The sequence below is a fragment of the Oryctolagus cuniculus genome, chromosome X, assembly GCF_051225735.1.
Source record: "Oryctolagus cuniculus isolate XC-2025 breed Fujian yellow rabbit chromosome X, ASM5122573v1, whole genome shotgun sequence".
NCBI lineage: Eukaryota > Metazoa > Chordata > Mammalia > Lagomorpha > Leporidae > Oryctolagus > Oryctolagus cuniculus.
In genome coordinates this window covers 117413136-117438862 of record NC_142888.1, presented here as the reverse complement: position 1 = coordinate 117438862, position 25727 = coordinate 117413136, and the positions used below count along the sequence as shown (strand labels likewise).

At 37.4% G+C, this 25727-nt stretch overlaps 1 protein-coding gene across 13 annotated transcripts in view; it reads left to right on the top strand.

Annotated features, from left to right (window-relative positions):
- The window catches only part of MCF2 (MCF.2 cell line derived transforming sequence), a 126170-nt gene that overhangs the window by 82203 nt on the left and 18240 nt on the right, over window positions 1-25727 (top strand). For all 13 annotated transcript variants that reach the window (XM_089323856.1, XM_089323861.1, XM_089323857.1 and 10 more), the window contains 11 exons: window positions 1394-1482; window positions 3408-3474; window positions 4487-4602; window positions 4711-4780; window positions 7160-7252; window positions 13526-13618; window positions 14784-14909; window positions 16721-16942; window positions 20418-20510; window positions 22241-22319; window positions 23183-23252. In XM_089323856.1, coding sequence (XP_089179982.1) covers window positions 1394-1482; window positions 3408-3474; window positions 4487-4602; window positions 4711-4780; window positions 7160-7252; window positions 13526-13618; window positions 14784-14909; window positions 16721-16942; window positions 20418-20510; window positions 22241-22319; window positions 23183-23252 — 1118 coding nt within the window. The remainder of the gene's footprint in view (window positions 1-1393; window positions 1483-3407; window positions 3475-4486; window positions 4603-4710; window positions 4781-7159; window positions 7253-13525; window positions 13619-14783; window positions 14910-16720; window positions 16943-20417; window positions 20511-22240; window positions 22320-23182; window positions 23253-25727) is intronic.

Here is a 25727-nt window from a genome sequence, read left to right as displayed (position 1 = left end):
ATATTTCATCACATATTCAGTATGAGACCTTGCCCATGTCACTAAACCTCTCTGAGCCTCGGTTTTCCTATATTTAATATAGGGGAAAGAATTCTGTATCTTGCTCAACTGCTGTAAGGATTAGATATAATGATGTGGACTGGCGCTGTGGCTCACTTGGTTAATCCTCCGCCTGTGGTGCTGGCATCCCATATGGGCACAGGGTTCTAGTCCCGGTTGCTCCTCTTCCAGTCCAGTTCTCTGCTGTGGCCCGGGAAGGCAGTGGAGGATGGCCCAAGTGCTTGGGCCCTGCACCCGCATGGGAGACCAGGAGGAAGCACCTGGCTCCTGGCTTCAGATCGGCACAGCGTCGGCCGTGGCAGCCACTTGGGGGGTGAACCAATGGAAGGAAGACCTTTCTCTCTGTCTGTAACTCTGTCAAATAAATTAAAAAAGCATCAAATTAAAAAAAAAGATATAATGATGTGTGTTAAATACCTAGGGTTGTGCCTGCATAATATATAGAAAGTTATAATAAATGTTTTTTCCATATATATTTTTAGTAAGTAGGTCACATTTTGGGAAAATATTATTTAACTGCTAGATCCTGTGCTTTATCTACTTCATCTTAGGTTCTAGGTATCACAAAGTAATGCTGCATTTACTTGGAGGTTAGGCTTTTGTTTAGCAAAACTGTCCAATAAACCTGTGATCCCAGGCAGGAACTTCAAATCTTTCTGAAGAACAAAAAGCCATCACAAATCTCATGCTGTGGACTCAGTAGACTAGTCCATATCCTTTAGAGTCTGCAAAACTAAGCCACAGTTTTGGACCAGAGAGGCCACTCATAGCAACAACTGGCCTGGAGGCAGAGAATAGACAGGTACAGGTTACAGTCATTTTGAGAAGGAATAGATACTTCTTAGGTCTTAGCAGACCCTTAGCACACCATTAGATCTTATTATGTTCCAGTTTTGAAATGGCAGGGAGTCATTAGGAAGAGGATCAATTATGTTTTGTGTCCTTGATTAAAAATTTCATGAATAAATGTAATATCTTCTAGAAAGTTTTCCATGAAAAGTCATTAAGGCTAAAATGCTTATTTGGTTATTTAATAAATAAATTTTAGATGTCTGGAAAATCAACTTTTTGTGAATTGACCTCACTTCCCTATAGTGCAAAGTAAATTCAAATTAACATGAAATAAATTCTAATTAATATCTTAAATCTGTCCTCTTAGGCAAGTAAATTTTTTGTTAATACATATCAAAGTTATTTTTGAAAACAATAATAATGTTATTTCTCCATTTATGTACTGAATTAGACCCCAGAATAAACTTAATTTGAGCTAGATAGCTTTGAGGAAGAACCTGTCTACAGAAATGGTAATTTAAGCTTATTTTCATTGTTTCAGATTGAAGTGGTGCATGATTGTCTGGAGAAGAGAAGTTCTGATCAGTCCTCCAGTTTGGACAATGACAATGGCTTGGATATTTTAAAGAAGTATCCTTTATTCATTATCATACACTTATATACGTAATTCACTTATAGTAGTGTCTAGTTCCTTGTTAAGAGCAATGTGCTTAAAAATTTGAATTTATAACGTGAAGTTCTACTTGGTGTAATAAAAGAGCACTAGTTGAGGTGTCAGAAGTCCTGGACTTAGGCTTGGCCAAGCTGTGGTCTGCTTTTGTGACTTAAGGAAAATCAGTCTTTTTCAGAATTTCCATCTCCTCTATTCGTCTTCCCCCAGGTTGGAAAGGAAGTTGAAGGTTTATTGATTATTTAAAAGCTTTTTTAGTTTGATTTATGTATGAGTAAAAAATACATATTTAAGATATACCATGTGATGCTTTGGTATATGTATATATTAATTAAGTAATTACTGTAAACAAGTTAGTATATCCATCACTTCACAGTGACTTTTTTTGTGGTCAGAATCTATTTTCTTTGTAAATTTCCAGTATATGATATCATTAGCCATAGTCTGATGCAGTACATTAGATTCCCAAAACTGATTCATCTTAGAACTCAAAGTTTGTACCCCTTCACAAACATCATCTTTAAAAAGAAAAAAAAAAGAGGTGAAAATGAATGGGACAATGTGTCAAATACTTGAAAGGATTATATAGACATATTTAATGTTATTTTATAGATGTTAAAAATAATAATTTTTGCTCATTTTTTTTAAACTTTTATTTAATGAATATAAATTTCCAAAGTACGACTTATGGATTACAATGGCTTCCCCCACATACCGTCCCTCCCACCCACAACCCTCCCCTTTCCCACTCCCTCTCCCCTTCCATTCACATCAAGATTCATTTTCGATTATCTTAATATACAGAAGATCAGCTTAGTATACATTAAGTATGGATTTCAACAGTTTGCTCCCACACAGAAACATAAAGTGAAAAATAATAGATGATTTTTTTTAAATGATGATGAAATCAGATCAGACCTATTGTCATGTTTAATCCCAGTGAGAGTCAAGTTGGGAATTGATAATTTCTTTTTTTTTTTTTTTTTTTTTTTTACAGAAGATCAGTTTAGTGTACATTAAGTAAAGATTTCAGTCGTTTGCACCCCCATAGAAACACAAAGTGAAATATATTGTTTGAGTACTCGTTATAGCATTAAATCTCAATGTACAAATTTCTGTTAACATTCTAGACATAAGAATATTCATCTTTTTAATCTTATATCACAGAGTTAAAGGAAGCAGTACTTTGTAGCAAGTTCACACATACACAGTAGGTATTCAGACTTTAAAATGCTAAATGCTTTAAAATATAAGAAAAAAGAATAAAAGGCCAAAAGTAGAAGTCAAATTAAAAAAGGTTACATATATTGAAAGAAAGGAAATTAATTTTATTTATCTGACCTTTGGAAATCACGTTGAAAGAAAAAGGATTTATTTTACAGAGATGGCAAAAAACATTACTATACAAATTCAAGTTTGATCTACACTTGGAAAGAACAGTACAATGAATCTACTATATGCCTTGGAAAGTTTCAAAACATTGTAGGAAGAAGGAAAAGAGATGCCTCAAATGTAAATATTATTTGTTTGAGAGAAAGAGGATACTAAAGCTCCGAAATTGTGCTTTAGGGACAGATTTTGTAAATTTCTAGCAATTGATTCTGAATTTTAGTGAGTAGAAAGAAAAATTCTAAATTCTAAGTTGTTAGTAGCCCTGGAGCACTCCTCTCCTTTTCTTTAAAATGTTAATTTAAAGAATTTAGAAGGTGATAATTATCCTAGAAGCCATAAAAAGGGTTTCATATTTTGATGATAAAATCCAAACCATTGAAAACTCCTGTGCATTAATTATGTTTACCATACACAATTTATAATGATGACAATTGAAACATTAGATACTTCTCAAGTAATAAAATGACTGATAAATATGGTATTTTCATTGTAGGCACGTCCTAAATGAGTTGATACAGACTGAAAGGGTATATGTTCGAGAGCTGTTTACTGTTTTGTTGGTAAGTGACTCAATATCTCTCCCACCTTTTTTTCAATGAACCCTTGCTACATTCACTAGAAAATGTTTGGGGTAGTCTTCTGTTTCTATCTCCTTCCTTGGTTGTCACTCAGCAGTGGGCATTTCTCCTACTGTTAGAGGCTGGATGTTGTTAAAACATGTGTGTTTTTGTTCTCTCTCCATAGTCGGAATGGTTGATTCAGAATTTATTACAGAATAGAAAAGTTGCTCTCTTAGGGATACGGAAGATTGTTATCATTATTTCTAGGGTGCTATTTTAGAGATGGTGAGGTAAAGAACTGAGAATAGAAGAGAAACAATTATTTGATATAAATACCATGGTATTAATTTGGTCTGAAAAAATCAAAGTTATTGCCAGTTTAAGATGTTGATAATATATAATATAAATTTTCATACTTAGTTTCTACTTTGTTTTCTTCTTTTTTCTAAAAAATAACATTTATTTATTTATTTGAAAGGCAGGGTTACACACAGACAGATAGAGGGAGACAGAGATTTTCCATATGCTGGTTTACTCCCCAAGTGGCTTTAATGACTGGGGCCAGGAGTCCAGAATTCTATACAAGTCTCCCACATGATTAGCAAGGGCCCAAGCACATCTTCTGTTTTCCCAGGCACATTACCAGAGAGCTGGTTTGGAAGTGGAGCAGCCAGGACTTGAACAGGTGCTCCTATGGCATGCAGGCAGGGCAGGTGGGGCTTAACCCATTGTGCCAGAACACTAACCCCTCTACTTTGTTTTCTATGCCACAAACTACCCTGCAGGTTACAGAGCTGTCACTTTATTCTGCCCATGGAGTAAAATACTTTGAATTCCTTTTCTTGAACTTCTAAAAAAAAGAGGCATGTATAACTTTGGAACTAGGAGATTTAAATATTAAAATTCAAACTGTTTTACCCTTATACATTTTGTTGTGCTGACACCTTTTATGGCCTAATCAGATGTTAATGTAGATATATCTTAAACGGATAAGTGTATTTATTTTGTATAGGGCTACAGAGCAGAGATGGATAATCCAGAGATGTTTGATCTTATGCCACCTCTCCTGAGAAATAAAAAGGACATTCTCTTTGGAAATATGGCAGAGATCTATGAATTCCATAACAAGTATGTACTTGCCAAACTGAATGTTTATTTTGCATGAAATTATTTAAAGGGCTATTGATCACTTTATTATATATCACACAGATGTTTTTTTGTCTGATATGTTTGCAGTGTTTTCATGAGCAGCCTGGAAAACTGCGCTGATGCTCCACAAAGAGTGGCATATTGTTTCCTGGAAAGGGTTAGTTACATTATGCTTTTTAAATATAAATATTTGGGCTACCAGAATAGTAGGATGGATTTGGAGATAAGGCAGATATTTTTTAACGTCTCTGTTTTTTAAGAGGACACATCACTACAGCAGATATTTAATGCCAAAGTAGGCTTTGTTGCAGAAACCAAGGCTTTTGGGGTATTGTAGTGTATACATATGTATATAGCACTCATTGTATTCCATGGTAGCAAAATACTTCCGTGGCTCAGCTCATGACCACTAAGCCCTAGGTGGTCCTAGGAATTTAGGGAGTGTTCCTGCAGGAACCCAGTTGGGAATATCTTTGTAAAATCATTCTGGACTTGATAGATTTTTAGCCTGAAAGATGCCTAGGTGTTCCCATTATAATACATATAAGTCTTATTGTCCAGTCTAGCTTGGCTTTCAGCCAGCAAAGCATCTATTACAGGAAGTCCACAAAACAGAGAGCTGTCTGTTCTTATTCAACAGAATCTTTCGGGTAGGCTCATTAATCCATGTCCCCAGAGTTTGCTTAGTATAACTAACTTCCTCAGTAGTTATCATACTTTTTCCCACTAGAGATTTCTCTCAGAATGTTTTTTGCTTGTCTTTTTCTGCTTATCTAGTTCATCCTCTTCCAGAAAGGTCAGTTCTGTCTTGATATGGGAATCAATTTGATAGAGGGAATTGCTGAAACTTTCAGAAGAATTATCTTACCCCAGAAAAGGCTTATGAAATGAGAAGTGAATTAGGCTAAGAAAGAACTGTGTGTCATTACCTTTCTCAAGATGTTCTAATGTTAAACACTTTTGAACTTTGGCCAGCTTCTTTCCCAACTTCCTCAGTTAACAGCAGCCGATCTTCTGTTTAGAGTCTGCAGTAATAAAGACCTTGCTACTCAATGAGGATATTAAGTTTACTCTGAATCTTTGCATATATACGTGAATTCGCTTTACAACTTGATGAAAAAGTTCCGTGGAACAGGGTTCATATCCTATATATCATATTCCTCATTAAATTTGTAATAGTAGTACTAGCAGTGGTTTAATTCTTGGAACTAGTAGTTGTTTAACAAATGCTTAGTAATGACATATTCATTCATTCAATACACATTTGTTGAACACCTATGCACCAAGCACTGTGCTAGGCAATAAGAATACCACGTCTAAGATCATTTAGGTAGTAAAACAGGGAAGCCATTAATTGTGTACAGAATGAACTATACTATATTAGAGGTAAACAAAGAGACCTGTGAGAGTCCAGAAGAGGAGCATCTTATATAGACCAAGGGTATTAACAATCGCTTTATAGAAATGATGACTCATGAAATGAATTTAAAGGATGAGTAGGAAGTAGCCCATTACAGGAGATTTAGAGATAGATGATTTCAGGGAAAGAAAATAGCATGAGCAGATGTCTAGATGGATTATGCTACAATGATGATGTCCCAGAGAGTAACCAAGGACTACAAGCTCTAACTTTGAAATTAGCTATAATTTCATTCATTGGGGGAACCAGGAGACTAATAGCATAGAAAGGGCATATTAGTACCACGTTAGTTTATGGTTATGAAAAAATAATAGTCATTTTTTTAACTTTTATTTAATGAATATAAATTTCCAAAGTATGGCTTATTGATTACAATGGCTTCCCCCCCATATCGTCTCTCCCACCCGCATCCTTCCCCTTTCCCACTCCCTCTCCCCTTCCATTCACATGAGGATTCATTTTCGATTCTCTTTATATACAGAAGATCAGTTTAGCATACATTAAGTAAAGATTTCAACAGTTTGCTCCCACACAAACATAAAGTGAAAAATAATAGATGATTTTTTAAATGATGATGAAATCAGATCAGATCTATTGTCATGTTTAATCCCAGTGAGAGTCAAGTTGGGAATTGCTAATTTCTTCTCTTTTTTTTTTAACAGAAGATCAGTTTAGTATACATTAAGTAAAGATTTCAACAGTTTGCACCCCCATAGAAACACAAAGTGAAATATACTGTTTGAGTACTCATCATAGCACTTACTCCTCATGTAGGATCTCTGTCCTTAATGTGCTGTACATTGAGACTTAATGCTATGATGAGTACTCAAATAATAGTCATTTTTATAGTTCACTCAGAGAAGGCTTTTCTCCCTCAAACTCTCAAGCTTGGTTGTTCTGAAATTGTGTAGATGATTAAGCATCCAGGCACCATGTCCAGTGAATGTGTCGTACTTGAAATATAAAGAGGGCTCCTGACAAGCTGCCAGTAGAGAAGGCCCTTTAGGTCACATTTTCTATATTGCTTGGTCACACTCATTCTCTCTCAACCTTTCTTTATAATAAAAATTTGTATTTGAAAATTGGTAATATGTCTGAATTTGTTCTTTATCACAGAAGGATGATTTTCAGATATATGCAAAATACTGTCAAAACAAGCCCAGATCAGAGACAATTTGGAAGAAGTATTCAGAATGTGCCTTTTTCCAGGTATGGTAATTATTCAAGTATTGCATATGCTTTTTTTGGAATGTATTGGGATATTTGTTCATAAATTCATTTTTTATTTTAAGTTATCTGGGCATATAGGTTAAAGAGCAATTCTACCCTTCCCAAGACACATGCGCATGCATATTTTCATATATTTATTACTCCCCAGAGGCAATCCTTTTCATTGCCATTAGCTACTTTTGGTACTTACCTCAATATCTCTTTTTTTTTTTCTTTTCTTTTTTTTTTTTTATTTGACAGGCAGAGTGGACAGTGAGAGAGAGAGACAGAGAGAAAGGTCTTCCTTTGCTGTTGGTTCACCCTCCAATGGCCGCCGCGGCTGGCGCGCTGCGGCCGGCGCACCGCGCTGATCCGATGGCAGGAGCCAGGAGCCAGGTGCTTTTCCTGGTCTCCCATGGGGTGCAGGGCCCAAGCACCTGGGCCATCCTCCACTGCACTCCCTGGCCACAGCAGAGGGCTGGCCTGGAAGGGGGGCAACCGGGACAGAATCCGGCGCCCCGACCGGGACTAGAACCCGGTGTGCCGGCGCCGCAAGGCGGAGGATTAGCCTAGTGAGCCACGGCGCCGGCTCTTACCTCAATATCTCTAAAAATATTTTTATCTTATTTGCTACCATGGAAGATGAGGATTTAGTTCTCCTTTATTAACCCTCCATCCCCAGTACACATGCATACATCTCTTTTTTTTAAACTTTTATTTAATGAATATAGATTTCCAAAGTACAGCTTATGGATTACATTGGCTCCCCACCCTCCAATGACTTCTCTCCCACCCGCAACCCTCCCCTTTCCTGCTCTCTCTCCCCTTCCATTCATATCAAGATTCATTTTCAATTTTCTATATATACAGAAGATCAGTTTAGTATACCTTAAGTAAAGATTTCAACAGTTTGCACCCACATAGAAACACAAAGTGAAAAATACTGTTTGAGTACTCGTTATAGCATTAAATCTCAATGTACAGCACATTAAGGACAGAGATCCTACATGAGGAGTAAGTGCACAGTGACTCCTGTTGTTGACTTTACAAATTGACACTCCTGTTTATGGCATCAGTAATCTCCCTATGCTCCAGTCATGAGTTTCCAAGGCTATGGAAGCCTTTTGAGTTCACCGACTCTGATCATATTTAGACAAGGTCATAGTCAAAGTGGAAGTTCTCTCCTCCCTTCAGAGAAAGGTACCTCCTTCTTTAAAGACCTGTTCTTTCCACTGGGATCTCACTCACAGAGATCTTTCATTTAGGTCCTTTTTTTTTTTTTTTTTGCCAGAGTGTTTTGGCTTTCCATGCCTGAAATACTCTCATGGGCTTTTCAGCTGGATCCGCCGAATGCCTTGAGGGCTGATTCTGAGGCCAGAGTGCTGTTTAGGACATCCTCCATTCTATGAGTCTGCTGTGTATCTTGCTTCCCATGTTGGATCACTCTCCCCTTTATTTATTCTATCGGTTAGTATTAGTAGGCACTAGACTATACATACTTCTTTTACTCCAAAGCTTCCAATAGTTATATTGTAATTTTGGTTAGATTGCTATAATGTGTTAAATTATTAAGACTATGTAATTATCTTTCAGATGAATCATATGATGTAATATGGTTGCTTTCTTTACCTTTTGTTGTTCTGGCAATTATTTTTTATGCACTTAGTTTTCTATATACTTACCCATATTAGGCCTCAACCTCTCCCCGCTAAGGTAGTCATAAAAATGTCTTTCTGTACATTTGAATATATTTAATTTTCTCTGAATTTGATTTTCTTGAAGAAATCTCTTTTGGAGATTTCTGATCTGCTTGTCCAGGCTCACTATTCTTTCTGAGAAGCTATCATCTTGGGAACTTGGTGAATCTCATTTTTTTAAAAAATTATTAATATAAAGAGAATAGATTTCAAGTATTTCATAGGTATAATTACTGTTTTTTGTATTCTCCATTAATTTCCACATATTAGAGAAAACATCTGATGTTTGTCATTTTGGGACTGGTATATTTCACTAAGCATTGTAGTTCCCAGTTATATCCATTTTGTTGCAATAGACAGGATTTTATTTTTTATGGCTGAGTAATATTCCATAGTGTATATATACCACTTTTTTGATCAGTCATTGATTGGTGGATATCTGGGTTGATTCCATATTTTTGCTATTGTGAATTGCACTTCAATAAACATGGTGTTAACAAATACTCTTTCACATGCTTATTTAATATCTTTTGGGTAAGTTCCCATGAGTAGGATATGGTATATCTATTTTCAGATTTCTGAGGAATCTCCATACTGTCTTCCGTAATGGTTGTACTAATTTACATTCTCACCAACAGTGTATTGGGGTACCTTTTTCCCCACATCCTTGCAGTATTTATTATTTTTTTATTTTTGAAAGATGGCCATTCTAACTGGGGTGAGATGGAACCTCATTGTTGTTTTTATTTGCATTTCCATGATGGATAGTGAGCCTGAACATTTTCTTGTGTGTCTATTGGCCATTTGAATTTCATCCATTAAAAAAATGCCTGTTCATGTCCTTTGTCCATTTCTTAACTGGATTGTTTGTTTTGTTGTAGTTGAGTTTCTCGAGCTCTTTGTAGATCCTGGATATTATTCCTTTATCAATTTTACAGTTTACAAATATTTTCTCCCATTCTGTTGGTTACCTCCTCACTTTGCTGAGTGTTTCCTTGCAGTGCAGAAGCTTCTCAGAATGATGTAATACCATTTGTCTATTTTTGATTTTTTTTCTTACTTAATGGGTGTGGTTAAAATTTCCAAAGCTATCTTGAATAGCAATGATGAAAGTGGGCATCCTTATCTGGTTCTGGATCCTAGTGGAACTTTTTCCAAATTTTCCCCTTTCAATATGATGCTGGCTATCTGTCATATATTGCCTTGATCATGTTGAGGACTGTTTCTTCTAGATCTTATTTGCTTAAGGTTTTTATCATGAAAGGATATGCTTCATCATGACTGCTGTTAAGGCTTTCCAATGTCGTTTTTATTTTACGTATTAAAATCTTCATTTCTAAAATTTCAGTTTGATTTCTCTTCAATATCTCTCTTTGCAAAATTTTTCATCCATGCCTTGTTTGGATTTGTTTAACTCATGTATTTACTTCTTTGTGTTTTTGAGGACTCTTATGATAATTCTTTTGAATTCCTTTTCAGGCATTTCATCAACATCTTTGTCCTCATATTCTAATATTGAAGTGTTATGTTCCTTTTGGGGAGTCATATTGTTTTCCTTGTGTATGTTTCTTGTATTTATACATTTATTTTTAAGCATTTGTAGAAACACTTTTTGGTTTTGTTTCCTCTGATGGCTTTTATCTTTGAAATGTGCCTCTGTGGCTTAGTGGAGTGTCTGCTCCTTCAGTGGATATATAGAAGTGTATATTGGGTTGGGCCAGTGAATTCTTTCTAGTTCTGGAAAGTGTGATAAAGACTCCAGGGTGGCACCAAGTTGGGTGTGGTAGATCTCTATTGTCAGCAGTGGGGAGGGTATAATAGTATTGGCTCCCATGATCACAGTTTCACTCCCTCTTTGTGAGGGTGAACCAACCACCCAGGGTCAGTCCATAATGCTGACTCCCATAGGCACTTGAACCATATAAAGGATCTATGCACTCCTCAGTGTGGGTATGGAATTTTGAGCCTCTGAAGGCAGACACAGTGATTACCCAAAGACCTACCTACACCCTATTGCACCCCCTATCACATGGTGACAGAATTCTCAGTCACAGGGAGCAAGGGATCCATTCTCAGCCCCACAAGAGTCCCCTGCCCATGGAAAGAGCCATTTCATTTCCAGAGCCAGCTGCCTAATCAATGGAGGTTGATTGATGTCTCACTTTAGCAAGTCAAGTCTGGGTACCTTGATAGAATGAGGGAAGGGAGCGCTTCATGGGCCTAAGTGGATGCCCTGCCCCCTGCCAACCCTCCAGGCCAGAATCAAAGTCAGTGGGGACCACGTGTTTATCATTCTGATAAAATTTTCTAGTTGCATTTGAGCCACAGCAGCCTGTATTCATCTTACTGAGATGGTGTTTCCTCCCTTCTGGTTGCCAAGTGTCTTGCTGCAAGATGATCATGTTTCCCCCAACCACCGGCTATGGGAATAACTGGTGATGTCCTTTTCACTGCTGCATGATTGTACTGTTCCTTCAGCTCCATGGCTTCTCTTTTTTTGTAGAATTTCTACTGCAAACTTCTCTCCAACTGTCTCTTGGGAATGCACATTCTCCCCTTTTGTTCAGTTATCTTCCTGTGGTCAGAATCAGCTTGTGTTTTCTTATTCAGCCATCTTGGATTTGGTGAATCTCATTTTCGGGATTCTCTTCACAAGACTTTTGAATAGGTTCTCATGTTTGCTAAGTGCCATGGTGAAACACAAAAATCCTCCAGTAGTTTTAGTGAGAAAATGTGCATGGTACCCAAAGATTTTGAGAGCTTGCATGTCTGCAAATGTCTTTCTTCTACCCTAACCTTGATTGCTACCTTGGGAAGGTATAGAATTCTAGTTAAGCAATAGCTATCCTCAGAATTCTGAATGTTTCTATCTTTTGATTATTGGGAATAATGCTAGCATGAAAAGTTTTGTATGGTTTCTTTTGCAGGCCTGCGTTATTATTTCTCTTGGCCATATACCTGGGAACAAAATTGTCAGGTCATATGAACTCTATGTTTAACTTTTGTAAGGAACAGCTGGACTCATTTCCAAAGTTATTATACCATATGCATTCCCACCAGCAGTATGAAGGTACTGGTTGCTCCATATCCTCATCAACACTTGTGACTTCCTTAATAGACTTTCTACAACCATCCTTTTTGAAAACCCACCTTCATCTGCCAGTTTAAACAGTTTCAGAGGTGCTTAGTGTCTTTAGTCCCTCAGTTTTTGTGGAGGTATGGGGAGAAATGTTCTAGGACAAAAATTGAGTTGTTTCTTGACTTTCCTTCTGCCAATCCTGCCAATCTGAGATTCACTTTCCTCCAGTGTGTTCAGTTGTTCGTCACTTGTCAGTTTGATTTTCAGTTACAAATTTGCCAGTACTTTCTCCTTTCTCATCTTTCTTTTTTTGCTCCCCTCCCTGTGAAAACAACTTTCCCATCATCTTAGTTGAATTTCATGAATGAGGAGATGTAATCAGATTACTTTCTTTCTTTGTAATTTGACAGTTCTTGTTTGAATTATATTGTACATTGGATTTTATATATATCCAGTGTAAGGACCTCGATGTTATTCAGGTATCTTCTTCTGAATCCCTTTATGTTCTTCTGCACTACCAAAACATTTCATTGTTTTTTTGTTTTTGTTTTTTTTTTTTTTTTTACAGGCAGAGTGGACAGTGAGAGAGAGAGAGAGACAGAGAGAAAGGTCTTCCTTTTTGCCGTTGGTTCACCCTCCAATGGCCGCCACAGCCGGCGCGCTGCAGCTGGCGCACCGCGCTGATCCGAAGGCAGGAGCCAGGTGCTTCTCCTGGTCTCCCATAGGGTGCAGGGCGCAAGCACTTGGGCCATCCTCCACTGCACTCCTGGGCCATAGCAGAGAGCTGGCCTGGAAGAGGGGCAACCGGGACAGAATCCGGCACCCTGACCAGGACTAGAACCCGGTGTGCCGGCACCGCTAGGTGGAGGATTAGCCTGTTGAGCCACAGCGCTGGCCTATCTGCACATTTCATTGTAACCAGTCTCATCTTACCCTAATTTGGAGTCCTACAATATTCCCAGGACTCAACTTTATGACCTTTATATTTATAGTGACAGTGAGTCAATTACTAGATGAAATAAACTACCAATTGATAAGAACTGTGTTTTTTTTTGTGAACCTAAAAAAAAAATCTGTTTTCATATGCAGTCCAATTTATATTCAACATTACCCATTTCTTTTCTAGGCTTTGCACCATTGTGCTTTTGGTAGTTTTCTTGGATATATTGAAGAACTTTTAAATCATGTTAAGCTACAGTCATTCTTTCCTTTTTCACCTTTTCAGCATTCCATGTCAATGTGAAATTGTATGTAAAAACTCTTTATTCTTTCAAGTTCTGGGATTTCCTGTTTCCTGATTTCTTGAAATACTATTTACTGTAGTTTTTTGGGTATATTGTGTCTTAAATTTCTACACCATATGTAGCAGCAATTTTTCTGATAAATTTTCTTAGAGATATAAAAACATTAAAGCATTGATTCTAACCAGTGAACAGTTGACATTTTCACAGGTACATGTCTCATTTAAATTTATTGATAATTATTTTTTAATGACAGGAATGTCAAAGAAAATTAAAACACAGACTTGGTCTGGATTCCTATTTACTCAAACCGGTGCAACGAATCACAAAATATCAGTTGTTGTTAAAGGTAATTACGTGAAGTATTCATTTCTTTCTCTACTTACATTTACATCTAAAAGAAAACAGCCAATTAGAAACTGCTAGAAATGGGTAGACTCAATGACTGGGAAGGCTGGAGTTAACAGTAGAATTAGTACAGTGTGCTCCTTTGTTTCACTGTGGCTGTGCAAATACCATAGGCTCAGAATATCTGATGTTATATCTATGTAATTGTCCATGTGAGTTACATTGATTTATGCATAATATTTTACCCAAAACTTCTAATATTATTAGAAAGAACTGAACAAACATGTATCTCTCATACTTTTGAGACTGTTCCATAGGGACCTTCTTAGTGAAAAATGAAAATGATACTTCTCCAAGCATAATCTGAAAAGATTACTGAAATCTTAAGTATAAATATTGTATTAAGTATAAATATAAATATAAAGCTTAAACATTCCTCATTTAAAATATATTTTCACTGTGTTCTATGCTCTATTAAACATGAATAAATCATGAATAATACAAATTTTATATGTAGAGCAAAAATTAGACATAATTGCTTTAAAACTAATCTCCAAATGTCTAATAGCTATTGTTCTTCAGTCCTAAAAGCATTGGCATTGATTACCCTTTGTTTTCTATGTTCTGTCACTATTCTTTTCCAATTTTGACATTATTATTTAATGTTGTAGCTATGTGACAAAAAGCATATGAATGAAGTTACTCCAAAAAATATAATAAAGACAATATCTTTGGATTCCTGTTTAAGCTGTTAGCCAAGAATTTATTTACTTTAAAAAATTTATTTATTTGAAAGGCAGATTTACAGAGGTAGAGAGAGAGAGAGAGAGAGAGCGAGTTTCTATTCACTGGTTTGCTTCCCAAATGTCCACAACGGTGGGAGATAGAACAATCAGAAGCCAGGAGCCAGGAGTGTCTTCCAGGTCTGTTACACAGGTACGGGGCCCAAGCACTTGGGCCATCTTTTACTGCTTTCCCAGGCCATAGCAGAGAGCTGGAGCTGAAGAGGAGCAGCTGGAATATGAACTGGCACCCATATGGGATATCAGCATTGCTGGTGGCAATTTTACCCATTATGCCACAGTGACAGCTCCTAAAATTTATTCATTCTATCTATCTACTGATATCTGCCTATATTATGTTTAATTCCTGACTTCTAATTACAGGAGCTATTAAAATTCAGCAAGGACTGTGAAGGAACTACTCAGTTAAAGGAGGCACTCGACACAATGTTGGATTTACTGAAGTCAGTTAATGATTCTATGCATCAAATTTCCATAAATGGCTATGTTGTAAGTAGATTTTTAATAATTGCTGGAATTTCAGAGGATAAGCTTGTCAACATCACTTGATTTCCCTGCCTGAAATCAATTGAGAAATAATATACAAGAGGCAGATAAATGGAGATCAAAATGTCTGCATTATTTCTGATAATGCTAAATGGAGAATTGGCTTCGGATCAGCTGCCAAGGAATTTGTGACATTCTCCTTTTCCCTGACAGCCTCCTCACCAAATCAAAAGCTAGGGAGATCTTACATGAAGGAATGTCTCATTCAGCTAAGGATATGTGTTGTCCTACAATTGCTGCTTTAGCAGAATAGATAAGGGAAAAAAATCTATGAGATCTTTGGACTTTGCAGCCTCTAACAGATTAGCCATCTAGTAGGGATAAGTACCAATCAGGATTGAGGAAAAGATAAGGCAAATTATGCTAGGCAAAAAACCTCCACAAAAATAGAATATGAAGTAAGGAAAGAGAAAGGTTCTATTATCCCTCACTCCCACAATACTTTTGTACCTATGCATTTATGTTTTAATTTAAAAGATGTAGTTAATTTTTTTACAGATCTTTTATTTAATGGATACAAATTTCATAAGTACAGCTTTAGGAATATAGTGGTTCTTCCTCCCATACCCGCCCTTGCATCCCCATTCCTGTCCCATCTCCTACTCCCTCTCCCATCCCATTCTTCATAAGATTCATTTTTAATTATCTTTATATACAGAATATCAACTCTATACTAAGTAAAGACTTCAACAGTTTGCATCTACACAAACACACAAAGTATAAAGTATTGTTTGAAGACAAGTTTTACTGTTAATTCTCATAGTACAACACATTAAGGAAAGAGGTCCTGCATGGGAACTTAGTGCTCAGTGACTTCTGTTGTTGATTTAACAATTGACACTCTCATTTAGGACATCAGTGATCACCCGAGGCTCTTGTCATGAGCTGCCAAGGCTATGGAAGTCTTTTGAGTCCACAAACTCCATCAGTATTTAGACAGGGATGTCGGGCAAATTGGAAGTTCTCTCCTCCCTTCAGAGAAAAATACATCCTTCTTTGATGACGCGTTCTTTCCACTAGGATCTCACTCACAGAAATCCTTCATGTAGATAATTTTTTTGCCACAGTGTCTTGGCTTTCCATGCCTGAAATGATCTCGTGGGCTTTTCAGCCAGATCCAAATGACTTTATGGGCTGATTCTGAGGTTGGAGTGCTGTTTAGGTCATTTATCTTTCTATGAGTCTGTGGTGTGGCCTGCTTCTCATGTTGGCTCATTCTCTCCTTTTCAATTCTATCTATTGTTATTATCTGACATTGGTCTTATTTATATGGTCCTTTTACTATATGATCAGTTACACACTCATATGATCACTTTAATATGTAAGATGGCATTAGTACCACCCAGCTTAATGGGATTTGGAGTCCATGACAAGTTTTTAGCTCTACCCTTAGGGGTAAGTCCATGGGGATGTTCAAGTCATTGCTTCTCATAGTGTTAATTTCACTTCTACAGGTTTCCTTTTGGGTGTTCTGTTAGTTATCACAGATCAGGGAGAACCTATGATATTTGTCCCTTTGGGACTGGCTTATTTCACTCAGCATGATGTTTTCCAGATTCCTCCATTTTGTTGCAAATGACCAGATTTTGTTTTTTTTTTTTAACCACTATGTAGTATTCTAAGATGTAATTATGTTTTTAAAAAATCATAAATTATGCTTCAGGATTTTAGTAGCTCAACCTGAACACTAAAATGTTGACATTAGAGATCTGAATATAGCATTTTACTAATGTGTTTTGATTTTTGCATTCTAGGGAAACTTAAATGAGCTGGGCAAGATGATAATGCAAGGTGGATTCAGTGTTTGGATAGGACACAAGAAAGGTCCTACAAAAATGAAGGATTTTGCTAGATTCAAACCAATGCAGCGACATATTTTCTTGTATGAAAAAGCAGTTGTTTTTTGTAAAAGGCGTGTTGAAACTGGAGAAGGGTCTGATAGATATCCATCCTACAGTTTTAAGCACTGTTTGAAAGTAAGGCAATTTCAATTATGTAATGTAATAGTGTTTAATATGCATGCATGCATATATGTGTGAACACATGTATATATATTCCAGGTGGTATGCTCTTTTGGATCAAATTAGTAGTTTTTATACTTCAGCTTCACACTTCTTTGTTTTGAAAACACTTAAGTGGAAGTCTTATGTGTAAGTCGGATAAAGCTTGAAAACAGCAGTGAGGCAATGCAGAGCTTTCATTCCTTTCCTTTCCTCTATCACTGGAATCCTGTGCAGTCCTCAAGGGGACTCCATAGCATTCTTTTTTTTCTTTTCCTTTTTTCCTTTTTTTTCTTTTAACAGGCAGAGTTAGACAGTGTGAGAGAGAGAGAGACAGAGAGAAAGGTCTTCCTTTTTCCGTTGGTTCACCCCCCAAGTGGCCACTATGGCTGGCGCCTTATGGCAGGCGCGCTGCGCTGATCCAAAGCCAGGAGCCAGGTGCTTCCTCCTGGTCTCCCATGTGGGTGCAGGACCTAAGGACCTGGGCCATCCTCCACTGCACTCCCAGGCCACAGCAAAGAGCTAGACTGCAAGAGGAGCAACCGGGACAGAATACGGTGCCCCAACCGGGACTAGAACCTGGGGTGCCAGTGCCGCAGGCGGAGGATTAGCCTAGTGAGCCGCGGCGCTGGCCTACATGGCATTCTGTTTGAAATTATGGAGAGTATTCCATTTACTGTTTCACTCCCCAAAATGCTGGGCCTATGGTTGGAGCCAGGAGCCAGAATTCAACCTGGGGTCTCTTATGTGGGAGGTAGGACCTAACTGCATGAATTGCCACCTGCCTCCCCCCAGTTCTGCATTGGAAGGAATCTGGAATCAGGAATGGTAGCCAGTAATCTAATTGAGGCACTCCAAACTTATGTGTTAACTACTAGGCAGAATTCTTGCCCTAACTGCTTCACTGATGAACCCACAGAAGCTTCATAGCTTCTTTAAAATTCTGTTTTCATCATAAATACTTGGTTGCCCTTTGATACTAGCAGTCCACCTCTAAGCCCCCAAGTCACTAAGGATCTTTTATGTCTCTAATGCACTTTGATTGAGAACCAAAGTTCAGATCTCTTGCTGTCTATATACCTATTCCTTGGGAAGGTACTTTACTTTCATAGACAAGCTTGACCCAAATTTTTTTGATTCATATTTTACTTATAGGGTGACCCAATTACTAATTAGAGTAGGATTTCTGACTTGTACTGATTTTCTGTTTCACCTTTAATTGGTCACAGAAATAGGCATGCCAACAGAATGTTTCTTGAGTACATTAAAGTAAGAAAAGACTGATATGAGATTGAAGTCATGAGAACGAAGTAATGAGAATGGGAGCCACAATGATTACCATGGAAATGGAGGGTGGGATGGATGTAAGAAACATTTCAATGGAAGGTAGACATATGGCCTTGATGACTTAGTACAGGAAGTAAATAACACTTGACATTTGAAGGAAGAAAATCTGTCCAGTTCTTTGGTTTCTCCAGTAATGCCTAATATCCTTACTAAAAAAGATTGGTCATTGACAATGATGCCTACAAAGTTTCAGACTAGAATTCCTGGGAAAATGATGGTGCCCCCAACTCATTTGAAAATTAAGGGTATTTCTTAGGCCTCACTATGCTTACTTCCTTTTCTTTAACTATCATGAGATTCCAGCATTTAGCAATTGCTAGCATCACCAGTTACTCTGTTAACCAACAAAAAATAGGATTGTTGGTTTCAGAGTCTCTCTTTGATAGAGGAAAGATCAGTGCAAATAATTTACTGCTAAGCAACTTCTCTCTGACTTTACATGGATTCTTACCTTGCCTATATCATACTGTGATGAAATCTTTAGGCCTTGCTATGTACTTTCTAATAACCTGGTGCTGCATTTTAATTGGGCTGCTAATGCTCAAAGAAAAGCCCTAAGGCCACAGTTAATTAGATAGAGAGATCTGATATCTCTAGATTTCTCAGTTCATACATTTATCATTACCATATATTTTTTAGTTGTCTAACATGTGCATAGTGCTTAAGATGTGCCAGATATAATGACTAGATTTCAAGTGCAACTCAAAAAAGTCGATTTAGTCAATAATGATATACTACATGTTTATAATGAAAAACAATAAACTATTGCAATTCAAATAAGGGAAATGGTAGAAAGCAAATTCATATTTTAAAAACTCATATGCATTTAGTGTATGCTATTTAATCCTTATTTCAACTCTATGAAATAGGTATTCTTCCCATTTTATAGTCAAAGAAACTGTGGTTCAGAAAAGGTAAACAATTTGCATCATGACATATAGCTAGTGAGTGGTAGAGATGGAATTCCAACATAGGCCTCTTTGACTCCAAAGCCTATGTGTTTTCTAGCTCACCATGCTGTTAAGGTAAGAACATGCCATGGAAAAAAACACTTAATTTTTAAAGATTGAATGAAATATTATTATTAATTTTAAATCTTGGTGTTTGAACAGCAGTAGATAAGTTAGAGTTGTAGTGTAAGAGTATAAAAATATTTGAGACATCTGAATTTAACTCTTGACTACATCTAGGGTGTATGTCTCTGTGTAGACTCTGTGATTCCTATATTGCTTACCTTTTCCTTGACAAGGGCGTCTCCCTACCACTACCTTTAATGCATATCAGCTCTCACCAAGGTCTTTTAGGGGGCTCATAAATTGAACAGAGACTGAAATATTCCTCTGGATAATTAGGTAGGAATTGAAAGAAAAGAGAAAAGGCAGAAAATAACCAAAAAAGAATGATTGAAGTTGTTCAGAAAGGATTTAACTGGGTCATTAGCAGCAAATGAAAGAACATGGAAGTGTTTATGCTTTGCACAATCATATGGAAGAGAATAAGAGCTGTGGTTATGGAAGAAAAAGTGCATTCAAAGTTTCACTGGCTACAAGAAGATACCACTGTCCCATGACAGATGATTTGATTTCTTAGAAAGCAGAGGGATTGGTGGAAATAAAGGTTTCTTCTGTACCTGGCAGGTTCTCCTCTGCCCCATAAACTGGATGTTTGTAACTCCCAGGGCTTATGTAGACATAAGTAACATTTTGTAAGTTTAACTGATCTAGCAAATAATTATTTAAAATAACCATTTAATATTGGGTGGCTTTTCTTACTGATGTTTAATTAATTCTGTGTTTGACAAAATACTTTGTTTTAATAATGTACAGTTAATTTATAAGGAAATTCAATCTAAGATAGACTACTTGGGTTTTTACATGTAATACATTTGTGTCAAACACTGGATTGCAATAGGAACTCAAAGTGAATAGTTCAATATAAACACTTTTGTTCATGGTTGTACTTATCATGTCATGTTTGTTGAATATAAAATACATATTTTTCCCAAATTAGAAATTCTGTTTCATTTAGAATATTATAGGATAGATTTAATGAAATTTTATATTCAAATAAAATGCTTATAAGAATTTTGACTTATTTATTGTAGATGGATGAAGTTGGAATCACTGAGTATGTAAAAGGTGATAACCGCAAGTTTGAAATCTGGTATGGTGAGAAGGAAGAAATTTATATTGTCCAGGTTGGTCATTTGAAAGTTATTCTAGAAACACTAACCTGCAGAAAGCTAAAAAATTCTGAATTTGCAAACATAAATAATTTAGGTGACATTTGAAAAGTTCTTATGCTTTTTATGTAGGTAATTTGAAAATCATGTTTTTTAGTTGAGTTATATCTATGGTATTTTCTAGGACTTTAAGTTTTCAACTGTTAATATACCTGGAGAGTTATCAACAATATCTGACAGCATGGCAGGTGCTTCTCTGTCACCATCAAGTTTTTCAAGTTCTAGGAAGGAGTTGCTCTTGTGCTCAGTATTAAAAGGATACCTGATTATAAAACATGGAAATGTGACAATTCAGAACAGCTCCCTGCTTCTAATGAATATGCATGATTAAAGCCCTGGCCAGTTGTGTTGGAAGGTCCAACCTGTTTTAAGGAAGGGGAAACGAATCAGAACATTTCAAGAAGATGTTGTCATCACATATTCAATTAGTAATTGTAGTGCTTTGTGATTGGTCAATGTGCTGTTATGTGCTGAAAATGCTCAATGTTTTTGTTGGTTTTAATTCTGTACTAGGTGACTAGAAACCACAAAAATGCATTTTCTTGTGTCACTTAGGGTAATGAGCTTTATATCATTTAAAAAAGTTATCTAGCAAGGAATAAGATATTTAAGGACACTTTCATTAGTCATTAAGATTATTGTATAATGGATTTTATTTTCAGGAATATCTGCAAAATCTTATTTTTATCTCATGAAAATTAAACATAAAATATGTTTTATTTAACTTTTAAAAACATTTATTTGATAACCCGATGTTGTGGCACAACAGGTTAAGCTGCTACCTGTGATGCCAGCATCTCATGTGGACACTAGTTCCAGTCCTGGTTACTCCACTTCTGATCCAGCTCCCTGCTAATGGGCCTGGGAAAGCAGCAGGTGGCCAAGGACTTGGGCCCATGCCACCCACATGGGAGACCCAAATGAAGTTCCATTCCGAGCTTTGGCTTGGCCCAGCCCCAGCAGTAGTGACTACTTTGAGGAGTGAACCAGTGGATGGAGTTTCTCTCTCTCTCTCTCTCTCTGTCACTCTGCCTTAAAATAAATAAATCTTTTAAAAAAGGGTTTTTTGTTTATTATTCAAAAGGCAGAGTGACACACACACTCACACAGAGACAGAGAGATCTTATGTCTACTGGTTTACTCTCCAAATGCCTGCAACAGCCAGGACTGGGCCAGGCCAAACCCAGGAGCCAAAAACTCCATCTGGGTCTCCCATGTCAGTGGCAGGAACCCAAATACTTGGGGCATCTATCATCTGCTGCATTCTCAGGTGCATTAGCAGGAAACTGGACTAAAAGCGGAGCTGCTGAGATTCAAACCAGCACTAAGATATGGACTATTGGCGTCATAAGTGGTGGCTTAACCCTCTGCACCACAAGGCTGACAATGTTTATATTTTTAAGAGTCCTTTTGCAAAAAAAAAAGTGACATTATATTTTGCATTTTACCAGAGCATTAGTATTCCATTACTTAATAGCAACTTAAAAGCAGTATTGACTGTATTATTTCCTCTAATCAGATAGTTAAGTGATTTGCTTCTTAGAAGTTTAAAGACTCAAAAGGTTAGAATTTGAATATGGTGTTTTAGAGGGTAGATCATGCTTGATACACCTAATTAAATTTTAATTGCGAAGTGTCCTTTTTAAAAAGAAACATGCCCCTCATTTTTTTTTTTCAAACTTTAGGCTCCAAATGTAGATGTGAAGATGTCATGGTTAAAAGAAATAAGAAATATTTTGTTGAAACAACAGGAACTTGTGACAGGTAAATTGAGATATCTATTCTTCAGAAGATGTACAATAATAGATTATTTTTTTTGACATATAGCGTTAGACAGTGAGAGAGAGAGATAGAAAGGTCTTCCTTCCATTGGTTCACACCCCAAATGGCCACTATGGCCGGTGCTGCACCGATCCGAAGCCAGGAGCCAGGTGCTTCCTCCTGGTCTCCCACGCGGGTGCAGGGGCCCAAGCACTTGGGCCATTCTCCACTGCCCTCCCAGGCCACGGTAAAGAGCTGGACTGGAAGAGGAACAGCCGAGACTAGAACCTGTATGGGATGCTGGTGCCGGTGCCGCAGGCGGAGGATTAGCCAAGTGAGCCACAGTGCCGGCCCCCAATAATAGCTTATTAATTTAGATTTGGTGAAAGATTTTATAGGAAATGGAGCTGATATTAACTTTATACTATTTATAATGAAATAATCTGTTAAATTAATTCATAGGAAATTGAGATTCAGAGGGTTGTTTAAATTATTTTGGAGAATGAACTTTTCATTGGAAAATGAAATCTAGTGCTTGACTAGTAATCGGCTATTAATTTCCAAGTCTTCCCCAAGATGTGACTCTCCCCAGGACCTCCAATAATCTGTGTCTTGTAATGTTGTGATAGGGGCTGGCTCTAGTTCTAAACTTGAACTTCTTGTATACAATATTTCATTATTCAAAACTTTTCAAAATCCACCTCGGAACTGATTTTCCTTCTGATTATTCCAATTTCCTAAACATTAACTCTAATGGGAATGCTGTGTGTGTGTGTGTGTGTGTGTGTGTGAAAGTCTCTGGCTTTGAGCAAGTTGGAAGTGTAACTGCTGAATGATGCTCATATAAGCTTTATTTTATCTCACAGCTGAAAAACAAAAGCAACAGAATCAATTGATAGAACAGCATCAGTTTTCTCCACAGCAGAATGAAGACGAGTAAGTGATAATTTCAGAAATGTCACTCCTGCCTTCTTTTTTTCCATGTGTAATATTAAACAATATAATTAAAGTGTCTCAGAAAATAACCACCCACCATTTTAACAGTTATTCATCTAATTCCATAAATACATCATTTTCTCAGTTCTAGCCTGATTGAAGCACGATTGCCCTAACAATCTTCCCTTGGGATGATTTTTAAACATGATTATGAATGCTTTGTTTTTAGTACATCATGGGACATATTGCATGTAGGCTAACGTTAGGTGTTTGCACTCACATCTTTTTCTTCAAATTATTTTTTGTTCATCTATGATCTGATTGGCATAAGAGAACTGGGAGAATATGTGAACACAGCAGATGAAGGAGTGGCTCACAGCTTTGCAATCCCTTGATAGAGACTTACATGCTATGGATTTGATTTCTCTTTCTACATAAAGAGGAGATGTGGCTCCTGAGAGGGAACTGAGACAGAAAGCAGGATGGCCTTAAGGACTGTGGCAATCTTAGCTGCTGATTTAGTGATGGTATCTCTGTTTTCCAGCTCTAGGAATTTTTTTTTGACAGGCAGAGTGGATAGCGAGAGAGAGAGACAGAGAGAAAGGTCTTCCTTTTGCTGTTGGTTCACCCTCCAATGGCCGCCACGGCCAACTGGCGCACTGTGCTGATCCGAAGGTAGGAGCCAGGTGCTTCTCCTGGTCTCCCATGGAGTGCAGGGCCCAAGGACTTGGGCCATCCTCCACTGCACTCCCGGGCCATAGCAGAGAGCTGGCCTGGAAGAGGGGCAACCGGGACAGAATCCGGTGCCCCGACCGGGACTAGAACCCGGTGTGCCGGCGCTGCTAGGTGGAGGACTTCCTATTGGGCCGTGGCACCGGCCAGGAATTCTAAAATTTAGATTTACCATAGAACATTTGCATATATGCAGAAAGAATTACCACACTGATTCCAAATCCCTGAAACAGAGATTCACCATGCAGTATGGTTCAGTGATCATAGAATGACCTATTAGAAACACTGTTTTTTTTTTTAATCTTTCAGTAGAGTAAATTTTTATTTTGTAAAGCAACCTAGAGTGTACTTTCCATATATAAAGAGACCCTGGGGCACCTAAAATATAACTTTTTTAAAAGTTTGTATTTAATGAACATAATTTTAATAGGTCCAACTTTAGGAATACAGTGATTTTTCTCCCCATACCCACCCTCTCACCCCCACTCCCGCACCACCACCTACTCCCTCTCCCATTGTGTTCTTCATTAAGATTCATTTTTAATTAACTTTATATACAGAAGACCAACTCCATACTAGGTAAAGATTTCAACAGTTTTCACACACACACACACACAACATAAAAAGCACTATTTGAAAACAAGTTTTGCAGTTAATTCTCATAGCAAAACTCATTAAGGACAGAAGTCCTACATGGGGAGTAAGTGCACAGTGACTTCTGTTGTTAATTTAACAATTAACACTCTTATTTATGACGTCAGTGATCACCTAGGGTTCTTTCCATGATCTTCTGAGGCTATTAAAGCCTTTTATGACAACAAACTCTGTCAGTATTCAGACAAGGCCATAAGCAAAGTGGAAGTTCTTTCCTCCTTTCAGAGGAAAGTACATCCTTCTTTAATGGCCCCTTCTTACCACTGGGATCACATTCACAGAGATCCTTCATGTAGGATATTTTTTGCCATAGTGTCTTGGCTTTCCATGTCTGAATTGTTCTCATGGGCTTTTCAGCCAGATCCAAATGCCTTAAGGGCTGATTCTGAGGTCAGAATGTTACTTAAAGTGATTGTGATTCTATGAGTCTGCTGTATGGACTGCTTCCCGTGTTGGACATTCCCTCCTTTTTGATTCTGTCTATAATTATTACCAGGTACTTGATGTTATTTATATGGTCTCTTTAACATTTAATCCTATGTATATGTTCACTTTAACACTTAATATGATCACTATAACAATTAAGATGGCAATTTACAGCTTTACAGTTACAAACTTCCTCCTCCCTGTCTTATTACTCCTCTTTACTTGACAGATAGAGTTAGACAGTGAGAGAGAGAGAGAGACAGAGAGAAAGGTCTTCCTTCCACTGGTTCACCCCCCAAATGGCCACTACAGCTGGTGCTGCGCCAATCCAAAGCCAGGATCCAGGTGCTTCCTACTGGTCTCCCATGCAGGTGCAGGCGCCCAAGCACTTGGGCCATCCTCCACTGCCTTCCTGGGCCACAGCAGAGAGCTGGAGTGGAGGAGGAGCAACCGGGACTAGAACCCAGCGCTCATATGGGATACCAGCGCCGCAGGTGGAGGATTAACCAAGTGAGCCCCAGTGCTGGTGCCCCTCCTCTTATTTTTTAATGAGATCTATTTTCAATTGACTTCATATATATATATATATATATATATATATATATATATGATTATGAAGAAGAGAAAAAAATTTAAAAATAAAAAATAAATATATAAAAATAA